Source organism: Monopterus albus, unplaced genomic scaffold (genome assembly GCF_001952655.1).
Source record: "Monopterus albus unplaced genomic scaffold, M_albus_1.0 scaffold120.1, whole genome shotgun sequence".
Taxonomy (NCBI): domain Eukaryota; kingdom Metazoa; phylum Chordata; class Actinopteri; order Synbranchiformes; family Synbranchidae; genus Monopterus; species Monopterus albus.
The window spans coordinates 703,079-715,438 of record NW_018128000.1 but is presented as its reverse complement, the minus strand read 5'-3'; the positions used below and the strand labels follow the sequence as shown (position 1 = coordinate 715,438).

General features: G+C 40.9%; 1 protein-coding gene across 5 annotated transcripts in view; it reads right to left on the bottom strand.

Moving 5' to 3' along the window:
* Positions 1-2,894: 2,894 nt before the first annotated feature.
* pde4cb (phosphodiesterase 4C, cAMP-specific b) overlaps positions 2,895-12,360 on the bottom strand; it is a 97,709-nt gene continuing 88,243 nt past the window's right edge. For all 5 annotated transcript variants that reach the window (XM_020612055.1, XM_020612054.1, XM_020612056.1 and 2 more), the window contains 8 exons: positions 10,228-10,400; positions 10,035-10,133; positions 9,482-9,646; positions 9,279-9,378; positions 8,817-8,971; positions 7,607-7,729; positions 6,361-6,543; positions 2,895-5,986 (listed from right to left, as the gene is read on the bottom strand). In XM_020612055.1, the coding sequence (XP_020467711.1) occupies positions 5,432-5,986; positions 6,361-6,543; positions 7,607-7,729; positions 8,817-8,971; positions 9,279-9,378; positions 9,482-9,646; positions 10,035-10,133; positions 10,228-10,400 (1,553 nt within the window). In that variant the 3' untranslated portion in view covers positions 2,895-5,431. The remainder of the gene's footprint in view (positions 5,987-6,360; positions 6,544-7,606; positions 7,730-8,816; positions 8,972-9,278; positions 9,379-9,481; positions 9,647-10,034; positions 10,134-10,227; positions 10,401-12,360) is intronic.

The following is a 12,360-nucleotide window of genomic DNA, read 5'->3' as shown; positions in this document are numbered from 1 at the left end:
GGACTGCTGAGACTGGAGTCTGGGTACAGGAACAGCCGCCCCAGTTGACGGTCTCCTCCTGGTCCGCCGTTTCCCTGGACCCCCAGGGCATATAGCCCACAGGGTTCCCTCGAAGGGAGAGGAGAGTGGATCGGCCATCTGGGCTTTTAATTAAAAAAAAAATGTCCTGGGCATCAGCGGGGCTCAGGCAGGTCCCCAAGGGCTGGGACTCAGGAGCAAGGGAGTACGCCCCTGCCCTGAGTGTAGTGTACCCGGGAGAATCGTCCGACCAATAGCTGGGGGAGCAGGTGAATCTAATGTGAGTGATTAAGAACGTAAAAAGACCGAAACTAAGGTGAAACAAAAACAGGAAGTAATGTCAAAATAAAAGCCGGACAGGAAGCAACGGAACCAAATCGTGACATTCTGGGCCACCACGGTTAAGCCCCCGGTGGGAGAGCCGGCTGAGTAGGAGTTGGCCTATATCAGACACTGGATATCTATTTCGCTTCTGTCTGTTTATGAATGTTCTTAACTGATATTGTATTACTATGTTTTTATTGTTGTAGCACTTTGTGCTCTTGAGCTGGAAAGTGCGGTACAAATAAAGATGATGATGATGATTATTATTATTATTATTATTATCTCTATTAGTGATATTGACATTCCTCTGCATTTTTTCTTTATGGAGTAGTGATTTCTGTTTTGTTCTTCCAGTTGTGAGTTCAGTTGCATGCTTGGATGTGACTGTGACACTGTGTGCGTTTTAGTGTTTACAGGGGATCAAGCCTGCACTGGAGCCCCAGTCAGACTGGACAGAAGCTTCTGCTGGAGACAACAACAAGCAGCAAGCCAAAACATAATAATGCACCAAATCATAGTGTTACATACACATTAAAACATTTAGTTTTTCTTTGAAAGAGGGTTTGTTGTAGCTAACAATGCAAATATGGGATTATACAATGGGATTTCCTTGTACTTATTATTTCCATTTGAAAACCCTATGTTTCATAGAGTGAACATAATGAACAACAACATAATAAAAACAGTCAGTCTGATATAAATTTCCATATAATTTATTAGCATTTTCCACTTAAAACACCCTGAACTCCCGAGACTCTTTTGGTTTAAAATAAGAAACAAAAAATATAGTCATTTTCTTTGACAAATACATTGGAGTGGCAGATGTATACATACTTATAAAGTATACTTGATTTTTAGGCTCCAGAACATAAAATCAAATGTCCTATGTTACAGTACTTTGTCTCAACAGACACATTTTGAAGAATAAATATCTTTATAGAAGTTTGCACAACACAGAGGCTGAGACAACGAGACAGTATGAACATTACTGTTCAATGGTTGTCAACACATTTAACACTGTATGGCACTATTATCTTCCTGTAAAGAGCCACGGTGCTGAATTTAACATGCCAACATAACGCCTCAGATCACTGAGCTGCAACTGTTGGTGCAATTGAACAAATGGAAAAACTTCACAAACATCTCACATGATGCAAATGCCACATTCAACTTGTACAAGTGATGTTTTTACTAAATATTGAACTGAAACGCGTCAAAATTGAGGACTTTCATAATAAGAGGATGAAGCAAATAATTTGTCCTCTTTCTCTAATATGTTGCTTTTCTGTTCCCTCGCTGTGTGGCAGGAGAGCTACTAGACAGCTAACAGATGGTGTTTACGACAGGCTTGCAACACTGCTGTGTTATAGCTGTCACTAGTGGGAAGCACAGAATTTTGTTTAGATAAAAATGTCCAAGATTTTAACATTTGTTTTCAAATATACTGTATTGTACAAAGAAACTACTTTCTAGGATAAAATCAGAGGGTTCGAACACATCTTAAGAAGTAGAGGTTGTAGCAGAGGTTACATTACTGGATGACTGACTTCCTTAGTATTTTAGACTGTATATAATACATATATTTTCAAAGGTTTAATGCCCAACTTACTGGTGTTTGAACTACCCATTTGTGTTTTCTTTTAATGAAAAGAGAAAGTTCTGAATTAGTGGGCAATGAGCTCCATTGATTTTGGGTGGGTTAGAATTTCACACTGCATAAACAATGAAATATTTGGAGAAATTTGGTGACTCTGGTGGCTTAAAAAGGAAACAGGAAGTTTAATGGTAAAGTCATGTTTACAGCAACCTTTTAGACAGAGACTAAAAGGTTAAAGCCCTACTAAGCTTTATTGTTCAGTACACAATCCAATGTGCAGGTAAAACAAAACAAAATAGACATTTTGTCACTGGTCAGGGTGATGCTAAAGAAAACCCCATGAAGTGTACATCTGCTTTCATAGCAACATGCCCACTGACTGCTGCATTTCTTATATGGAATAAAAAAAATCTTGTGTGCAAGTATAAACCTTGGCCTGATGATGGCGCTAGATGTGAAGTCTGAATAAGCTAAATAAATGCACAGGTGCTGCTGAGGTGAAACACTGAAGCTGCTGAGCTTTACGTGGCAGTTTGATCATGTAAAAAAAAAATCTGTGGTTAAATATTTGATCAACAAAACATGAAAACTAAATAGCTCTGCTGATCACTCTAATTGTGCTGGTGACACATTTCAAAATTCTTTAAGTCAGCTCCAAATCATTTTTGTCAAACACATGCTAATATTTTATGAATGTATTATGATTCTTTATGACAAATCATAAGGCCTGGCAATAAAACAGTTTATTTTTCCAGTTTTCCAGAACTATGAAGAAACCTCTGAAACACCTCAAGGGAAAGGTGAGTCAAAAGTGGAAGTGAGTCTGAGGCTCAGCATGTTAAAAACAGCATAATGGTCCCTTAAGACCAGGCTTCCGCCTCTCCTGTCAAATGTAAGGCTGATTAATAAAGCTTACTAGCTGAGTTAATGAAATACTGTTAGACTAGTGTTTTCTACTACTGCCTGATCAGGAAGCGCATCATATCGTGTGTAGTGCTTACTTACTCCCTGGTCTTTCTATCTCAGTGACGGCGACAAACACTGCTCTAGACTGAACTTGGCACAGAAAGACTCATAAAACTCCTGGAACTACGTACATTTCCAAGTCTCAGCTATCTGATTAGGAAAGGGCTGAACATACTGATCCTAAGTTGCACAAAATCTATTAAATTGTCTGCTTTAAATACTGTTAACATATATCATTCGTAAAAACTAACACTACTGTATAAAGTCAACGACTTCGATACAATCATCAGGTTAAAATCTCTAGTGTAAAAATGTACAGCATCTTAGGCTGGCAGGTGTTTGTGTGTTTTCAACACTTATGGCACACAGTTATCCCAGTTGAGCGCTATCGACAATCAGTTTCATTTGAACTACAGGAGATTCATGTCTGTCGGAAACTGTGCTGCATGTGATCTCTACAGCGGTACCTGTCAGCAAGCCAGGAAAGTAACACCAGTGATTTTGGAATTATAAGATCCTTACTGATTCTGGAGAAAAAAACTGTTAAGAAGGTTATATATTTAGGGGCGCTCCTTTAATTTTAGTTAGGAAGGTCAGTTTATCTGAGCTCAGCCTGTTCTGTAATGTTTTGTGTTGCTGGGAAGGGAGCTTTCTAAAGTCTGGTGGTGTCATGTCATCACAGTTATTTTCCAAATTTCATATTTACTGCACAATAAAAACTGGGTGCCCTGACTCTAAAAATCTGGGCATTTAGCAGCAGAGACTCTTATGAAAGATCGTACTGAATTGCATTATGTTAAATGTAGGATCCAGTATTTTGGAGCTTAACCACACCTCTGCTTTGATTCTGATCATTTTTGAAAAAAAAAACTCTCGTGACTGCCACAACTTTATCGACATGCAACACTGTAATACTGGATTACAGTTTGTCGATTGGATGTAGATTTAAAAACATTGCCTACATAATATTAATTTGTAGGTGATGCCAAACAAGTCAACAACTCACAGCACCAGTTTCCCTTAAAATCAATACTCTGAAAAAAGTTTTCAATCTCGAACCTCAGGTCATCTAGAGGAAGGTGCGGCTCTCGTGGATTAAAGTTGACAGAGCTGATCACACCTGTACTTGGTATTGAATGGATTATTGGTTTGCATAGAGCTCTTTTCCAGACTTTATTTGTCCCAAAGTAATTCATAGTGTAAAACATTTAAAACTTACAACTCTCAGTCCAAGGCCTCATGTTTTAGTGACTCTTAACTTCAGGATTTGAAGTTTTTTTCAAAACTCAGCTGGTATCTTATAATTCGAATATTAACTGACAAATATTCGTGTTGGTTAAATCCATCAAATTCTCAATTAGCTGGTTGGTTACTTTCCTGCCCTGCCTGTTGAATCCTGGCATGAGATGTCCTGAACTGTGTTTGTGTGATCAGTAGGCCTACAGTGGGTGAAGCCCTTTGTGTGACAGAATCGAAGAGCTGAACGGCAGAGACGGTAAAGTGCTACTGCGGACTGGAGGCACCCTGATTAAAAAAAAAGAAGAGCTTTTCAAGCACATAAACGCAGACGAGACCATCAAATGTACAACAAAGGATGGTTTCTAAATTAAAATCTACAACAATGACACCATTTAAAATCATCTCAGATAAAAAATAAAATAAAATAAAGCTCAACCTAATTATACAGGTGGTGTCTTTTGTATTTTCAACCAGTGAGGCTGGGGTAGTCTTCAGTGTTTACTTTCTGGTAAAACAAGCTGATTTAAATATAAATCACTCCATTGCTTCAGTTGCCAAATTTTCTCTTAAAGGGTTGTAGTTAAATGTAGCGACACACAGGTTTAAAAAAGTCTCAGCTGTCTCTGTTTTGGAGGTAAATCAAAAAAGAAAGACAGTTTGGTGTTGGGGGTCATGTCAGGGGTACCCACTACATCCATGCTACATGAGACTTATGTTCTCTTCATACCCTGAGGTTTAGGTCCATCGATTTTCTCGCTGCTCACCTATTTGGTAAAATGATTAAACTCTGACATCATTCTCAAACAAATAAATCATACTTGCTTACTCCCAACTGATTCAATAGTTTTATATCTTAAACTAAAACTATGGTGCAAAATTAAATAGAAATGACCCTGTCAAACCACTGCGATCCTCATTCGCTGCTCATGTCCAAATGTCACAAACAGTTGTTTTGGAGGAAGACATTTCCATCACGCCTTTGGCTTCACTCCTCTTCCCAGTTAAAACAGATCAAGTCTTTGTCTGGGACACTCTGAACTGAAGCTACAACAAAGCAGGAGGGGACACAAAGGCCTATCAGGCACCCAAAGAGAGGCTAAAACAATTCTTCTTGCTGAAAATTAAAATAAAACAGAGGGGGAAGGTCCCTCTGTTTTCCAGAGACAGTGTCTCCAGCGTAAAGGGACTGTGGTGAGTTTACAGACATTATTGGTAAAGGCCTGCCCTGCCTCCATCTCCCTAGACCCAGCACCCACGTTTCTCAGGGAGGGCAGGTAGTGCTGGTCGTTACGTGCCCATATCCAGGCAGGCCACCCCATCACCCTCCTGGCTCAATTCTCTGTCCTTATTGATGCCCTCTTGCCCTGGGGAGGCCAGTGTCCTGAGGGTGCGGGGGCTCCGCATCGACATGGCAGCCAGACTCAGGGTCCGAGGCGGGTGAGGCGAGGGGGGGCGGTACCTGTTGCTGCCGTGGGGGTCCGGGGATAAAGAGGGGGAGGAGGAGTCCTGGCGCCTCTCCCCGCCTGACTGGGACTCCTCCTCCAGGGGACTTTCCAAGTCTGACTCCACCTCCTCCTCATCCTCTTCCTCAAGAGTGAGTTCAAATTGGAACTTGTCCCCTCCTCCTGAAGGGACAGCCCCTCCTGCTCCCACAGTTCCTCCTCCTGGCCCCACCTCAGCAAGGTGCTCCTCAGGGCTGGAGGGCACAGGGCTGCGGGGGATCATGCTCTGGTACCACTCCCTGTTGTCTTCCAGCATGTCCAGGATGTCCTGGGCATCAGGGTGCACCAAGTCCGCCCAGGTTTCCCACAGAGGATGAACAATGTAGTCAATGAACCCCACCTATGAAAAAAACGAATAATGACAGTAATCAACAGACCAAAATGAAGGGAATGAAATATAAAAATAAATTAACAGACAATTTTGACTTGACTGGACAGAGAGTAAATGTGTGTCAACATCTACATGTAACTTCATTTTATCATTATTTTGTGATGGTTCTAAAATATGTCAGTGCAATAGAAACTGACTTTATAGTGCAACCAATTTGTTTTTTAAATATAGTCCAGAGAAGTGAGCAACACGTGCCAATACAAAACAAGCCAAAATAAACAAAAACGCTGTCTGTTTGTTCTGCGTTAGCCTGGAGGTTCACACTTTAGTTTTCTCTTCTCCTGTCATCTCCCTCTACGTCCCTGTGTGTCAGTGAGCGTTACCTGGCTCTTCTCTATGGAGGCATTGTGTTTGTCACACATGGGGCTGATCTCCATGCCCTTGTCCCGCTCTCGGTCTCCCTGGGTGAAGAACTCCACCATGATGCGGTCTGTCCATTGCCGGTACAGCTCCAGTGGTTTGGTTGGGTTGCTGAGGTCAGCACAGTGGACCATGTTCTGCAGAACCTGGAGGATACACACTCAGTCAGACTCTGCTGGAGGTGTTACAGTAGTTCTAGAGACATGAGTAGTAGCACCAGTACTTCTTTTCAGATCATCCTGTTACAACGTGGGTGGGTGCTCTTCCTTTGATTTTCTGATGATAGAGGTTCACCTGTGGCAGTTGCCACTGCTCATGCTAAATATGCACTTATTTAGAGCTGCAACTTACTGTTATTGATTAATCTGCTGATTATGTTTTTGATTAACTGAATAAAAGTTTGCCAAACATAAAAAGCAAAAGGAAAATATCCATCCCAGTTTGTACGAGTCCAAGGTCACAACTTCAGAATCAATCAATCAATCAATCAAATTTTATTTGTATAGCGCCAAATCATAACAAAAGTCATCTCAGGACACTTTACAAAGTAAGGTCTAGACCTTACTGTTATCACTATTATTACAGAGAGAAAACCCAACAAATCCCCCTAGAGCAAGCATTTGGCGACAGTGGAGAGGAAAACAATTGACTAATCAGCTAAATAATTAATTATTGCAGGTCTGCACTTAATCACAAACCAACCAGAAATGCAAAATAAAGCACTTTGTGTAGTTTTACATTTTTTTGTGATTGTTATTCGTGAAATTTCATTGATTAAACTAAATGAATAATTAAAAAAAATAAAACTCATAATAATGCTCAACAGCTTTGAAGAAATTGAGGCTCTCGTCTTTTACCATTATACTGAATGTTATCGCCAGCTCAAGCTAACGTTCTTTAAAAAAACAACACCACATTGTACAAAACCTTGGCTCAGATGTAGTGACCATTTTTTTATTCAGCAGGCAGCAGTACTGTCACACTAGCTCCCTGACTGAACATGTAAACAGCTGCTCAGTGTGTTGGCTAATGTGGAAACACACTGCTGTGACTGAGACCTACTGTATTATTCACTGCTCATTTGGAGCATTTCAGACTATTACGACTGTAGTCTATTATTACATGTTTTAGCTTTTTCTGAAGTGAAGCATATGGTTACAAAAAGGTATTTAGTATTTATAGTGTGATATCAGCAGGGGGCGCGCTCACCTGGATGCGGTCAGAGTAGTTGTCTAGCAGCAGGACTCCGAGACTGGTCACCTTCTTGGTCTCCACCATTGTTTTCATGTCTGCCAAGAAGTTCATGTGTTTGGACATATCTGTGGCCAGCACCTGAAGAGGACGACAGCCACACAAACAGAGACTCAACACATCCTCAGTTTTTCGTTTCACTGAGATGGTGAGTGTACTGTCTTTCCTATATGTCTAAAGACAAATGAGACCTAATGGTTCAGGAAGCTTAGAGTCTGATTCCACACAGTGTGGCACAGGATCACTGTCCTCAGATTTTCCATTTAAATTCTAAACATCTGGGCTCCAAACCAAAACTCAAACATGAAACTTTAGTGACATACACAATAGCCATTATAAACTAACTTTCTTTTCAAGTCATAAAATGAAAACATAAGTTACTGCAATAAATAAAACTGAATTAAAATAGTTCTGCATATTGTTGACTACTTAGAATGTGATATGCCCAAAATATATACTCATAACTGCAGCATTTTGTCTACTTCTGTTTCTTTTTTATGTTGCTTCTTTGACTTTCCACTGTCCATCAGTTGTGCTGTAACTGTCTACCACTACTCTCAAGCAGCAACAACATATCATGGTTTGCCAGCAGTTTTTTTTAAAGCAGCCTTTTACCAAATACATAAAGCATATGTTTATTGTACATTAACTTTACTGAACCATGAAGGAAAAAAAACTCCTTTGAGCAGGTAGTCTAGATGTTCTTCTCCCTGGCAAAGTTTTCCAGCTAAACTAGCAGGATTCCCAGGTGTTCCCATTCCAGATGAGATATGTAATCTGTGTTCTGGTTCTACCCTGGAATCTCCTACCAGTTGGACTTGTTTGGAAGACCTCCAAAGGGAGGTGCCCTGGAGGCATCCTGATAAGATGCCTGAACCATCTCAACCTCCTCAATGTAAAGGAGCAGCAGTTCTACTCTGAGTCCCTTCCGGATGTCTGAACTCCACACCCTATCTCTAAGGCTAAGTCCCGCCACCCTACGAAGGTAAACTCAATTCAGCCGCTTGTATTTGAGATCTTATTCCTTTGGTCACTAGCCACAGGTTGTGACCATAGGTGAGGGTTGGAGCGTAGTAAGTGGTAAATTGAGAGCGCTACCTTTCGGCAAGTACAACAGCACATTTGAAAAAAACTTCAAAATGTCATGTAAAAAGTGCGGCAGTCTCACCATGTCAATCACCATCTTACGGAGCGAGTCTCTCTGTTTCTTGCTGAGGTTTTGGAAGATGTCACAGTTGTCTTCTTGCAGCAGCTTGAATCCCACAGCCAGGTGGTGGTTCTCTAGCACTGATGCATCATTGTACATCAACGCCAACTCCGAACCTGCAGAGATATAGATTGAAACTGTTAAAATTGTGCAACAAGACACCTCAAACATAATCCTAGTTAATTTAGCATTCTGAATCATGATATATTTAAGTGTCTTAAAGTGAAATATCAAATAGTTTTGGCATTAAGTCAAATTATTTTTCACATGTTTAAAAATTTGCTTGATAAATGCTTAGGATAAATGTCACTGTTTTAGAGGTGTTTAACCATTCTTGAAAGCCTTTTTTAAAATTGCAATTCTTGTTTAGACCAAGCCTGTTGTGGCAGATGTGGACAGAGAGAAAGAGAGAGAGGAACTTACTGGTATTTATTAGGAACTGGTTGGTGACTCCTGGGTGGTCAACATCATGGATGGCACTAGCGAACAGAGCTGCCACGATCTCCAGGTCTGTGAACACGGCCTGGGACAAATAAAGAACAAAGACACACCCATTCACACTGATATTATAGTTTTATAAATAATCCTTATTTTAATTTGCAACAACAACTGCTCCCTCAGCTCACCTCTAAAGCAGGGGTGGACAGCAGGACGTGGGTGGACTGCACGACATCAGCTGCATGGATGTTGTTGTGATAAGCTACATCAGCGTGGTAGTGGTCCTCCAAGGTCATCATGAAGGTGATGAAGATGTCAATTGGGATCTTAAAGGTTTTCAACAGGTCTCGCTCCTGGTAGCAGGATGAGGAGGAACAGGTAAGAATCACAGTCACATCAACCTCAGAGTTCAGTTTTTTTCTGTCTTGTGGTGTGATGTTGAGTCTAAAGGCCAGAGGAGTTGACAGAAAGTTGCATGAACCAAGCAGATCATCTCCTAAGTCAAACTTGATGTTTAAAAGTATAAAATGCACTAAAGATAAATACAAACTACCAGTGACAGTAACATCTTTACTGTATTTTTAAAAAGGTTTATTAATGTTGCAGTAACACACTTGACACCTTTAAGGTGAATTTTATTCATTCTCATGATAAAAACTACTATTATGATGCATCACATTCTCATTCTTTCTCTCATGTTTCTCATATGTGAACAGGTTTCAAAGTGTGGGTTTCTCCTACCTGAAAAACAGAGTACATGACCACCGTCAGAGGGCGGTTTCCAGAAAATTCTGCTATTTTGAAAATATCGAGACCCCAGCGATCAATGTCCTCGATCTCCTGAAGGAGTACAACAGCACATTTATAAGATGGTAGTTTTGTGTGTGTGTGTGTGTGTGTGTTTCTGTCTGCGTGTTAGTGCGTGTGAACCTACCTTGGCCAGCATACTTTCATGTGGCGTGTTGACTCCAAAGCGGGGGATGCAGGCGGGTGCTAAGCTGGGGTTCTGTGTGGCCTTTTTCACTCCGCTGATCTGTGACATTGGCCTCTTCTTCTTCTCCTTTTCCTTAGGAGGTGTAGACAGGATCTCCACATCATGTTGTTTCTCTGCAATGTGGGCACACAAACATAAACACTTAATGTTAAGGACAAATTTGTGTGTGGTTCCTTATATCTGTAGTTGCAGATCAGTTAATACACACATCAAACCTTAACCAGGCTAATGTAGCCTGGAGCTGCTAGACTTGAGCGGAAACACGGTGCGAGCCACAGAGGTCTGGGAATCTCACTACTTCAGACCCATCTGACTCAAATGACATCACTTGGGGCAGTTTAACTGACTTCACACAGCTAACTCAATATTCCCCCATACCTGTAAACAAGTCCATGTGTAAAATCTGTGTCACTGTACAATTGGCTGTACTACTGTCACTACTAAACTACTAGAACTACAACTGTACCTCAACTGTTACTACTACTACAACATGGTACAACTACACTAAAACAGTACCTATTTCCAGTACTAGCAAATGTCATGCATTTAGACATACAGGTTGTAAATACATGCATTACTGGCTATATCACATGAAGTGTGTAATAAGATGACACCTGTCTTCTTCAAAGCACTGACACCTTAATGATGCCAGTATGAATAAAAATCACATGCTGTCACTGAGGAAGTGGGCTCATTTTACACCAGCTGGTCAGAGCTGATTTGAAACCAGTCAGTTTCCTTTAAGCTGAGGTAAGAAATCAGGACAAACCAGAACAAATACAGGTATAATGACGTACAGTACAACTGTAGTAAACAGCAGTATTCTTAGACCCCAACACAGTAAGTGTCTATTAACCGCTGTATGGCAGCAGTAGAAAGCTACACTCAGCACTGTTTTGCATTTGATGACAAAGCACACCTTATGTTTTTCCAAATGTTGGTTTGAAACGGTTTCATCAGTTTTACAAGTTGAAGATTTTTTTTTTTTGTTTGTTTTGTTTTGTTTTTTTTACAGACAGTGGAGCATGTAATCCTTGAAGCAAAAACACAGAAATCACCAAAGCACGGTTTCCACTGACAGCATCAACACAGTCCCCATATTATTTGTTGACACAAAGGTGCTGTCCCTGCAGGCACGACTGTGTTAAAACTGACTCATCGGTTTTTGTACAAACCAAGGAAATAGCGATCCCATTTTGACATCACAGCTAGCCTGTTTAACCTCATGTCGACATGTCCTCCTCACTATGTTCTATCAACATTTATTTTATTAGCATGGTAGCAATGACTGAGAATGAGCCCAAATACAAACACACCATAAGGATGCAAAACGACCTGAGTGCCAGCATTACATGAGGTGCTGCCCGGCCTCTCTCACCTCTCTCACAGTGCCTCCTCTTCCTCACACCCAAAACCATGGTGTTCATTTCCAAACACAGCTGGGCTTGATGCCGAGGCACTCATATCAAGACCGCCTTCGAATGGCAGCGCCATCCTCGCTCGGCTGGACCTCCATCCTGCCGGCAGGGCTGTTGAAGACTGAGGCTCCTATTGATGCAACACGCCGTGTAATGATATTGCACCCTGTTGCTACGACAACGCCACACAATGTGTCCGGGAATGCTGGCTGTCGCCGCGCCTCCTTCTCTTTTAGGAAAAGGAAAATCCTCACCTTCTCCCTCCGTCCCTTTTCTCACCGTCCTCTCCTCCTTTCTCTCTTTCAGAAACATGCTCTCTTCAATCTTTAAAAATCTTCCTTCCATCTTTCCTTTAACAGTTCCTCCTTCCTTCTCTCTTTCCTTCCCTTAAAAATATAAAAATTTTCCTCAGTTTCTTTATAAATCCTCCTCTTTCACCCCCTTTTCTTTCAAAAACAACCTCCTTCCATTCCAAAAATGTATTTGTATTTGGAATCTTCTTTCTCCTTTGCTAAAGGCTCGTTTATATTTCTTACTTTTTTCTTTGCTTCCTTTCAGATTTCCTTTCTAGATTACATTTTGTCTGACTTGAAAAGTATTTCTCTCCTCCTTGGTTTACATTTGAAAGCCCTTTCTTTCTATTCTCCTCATTCCT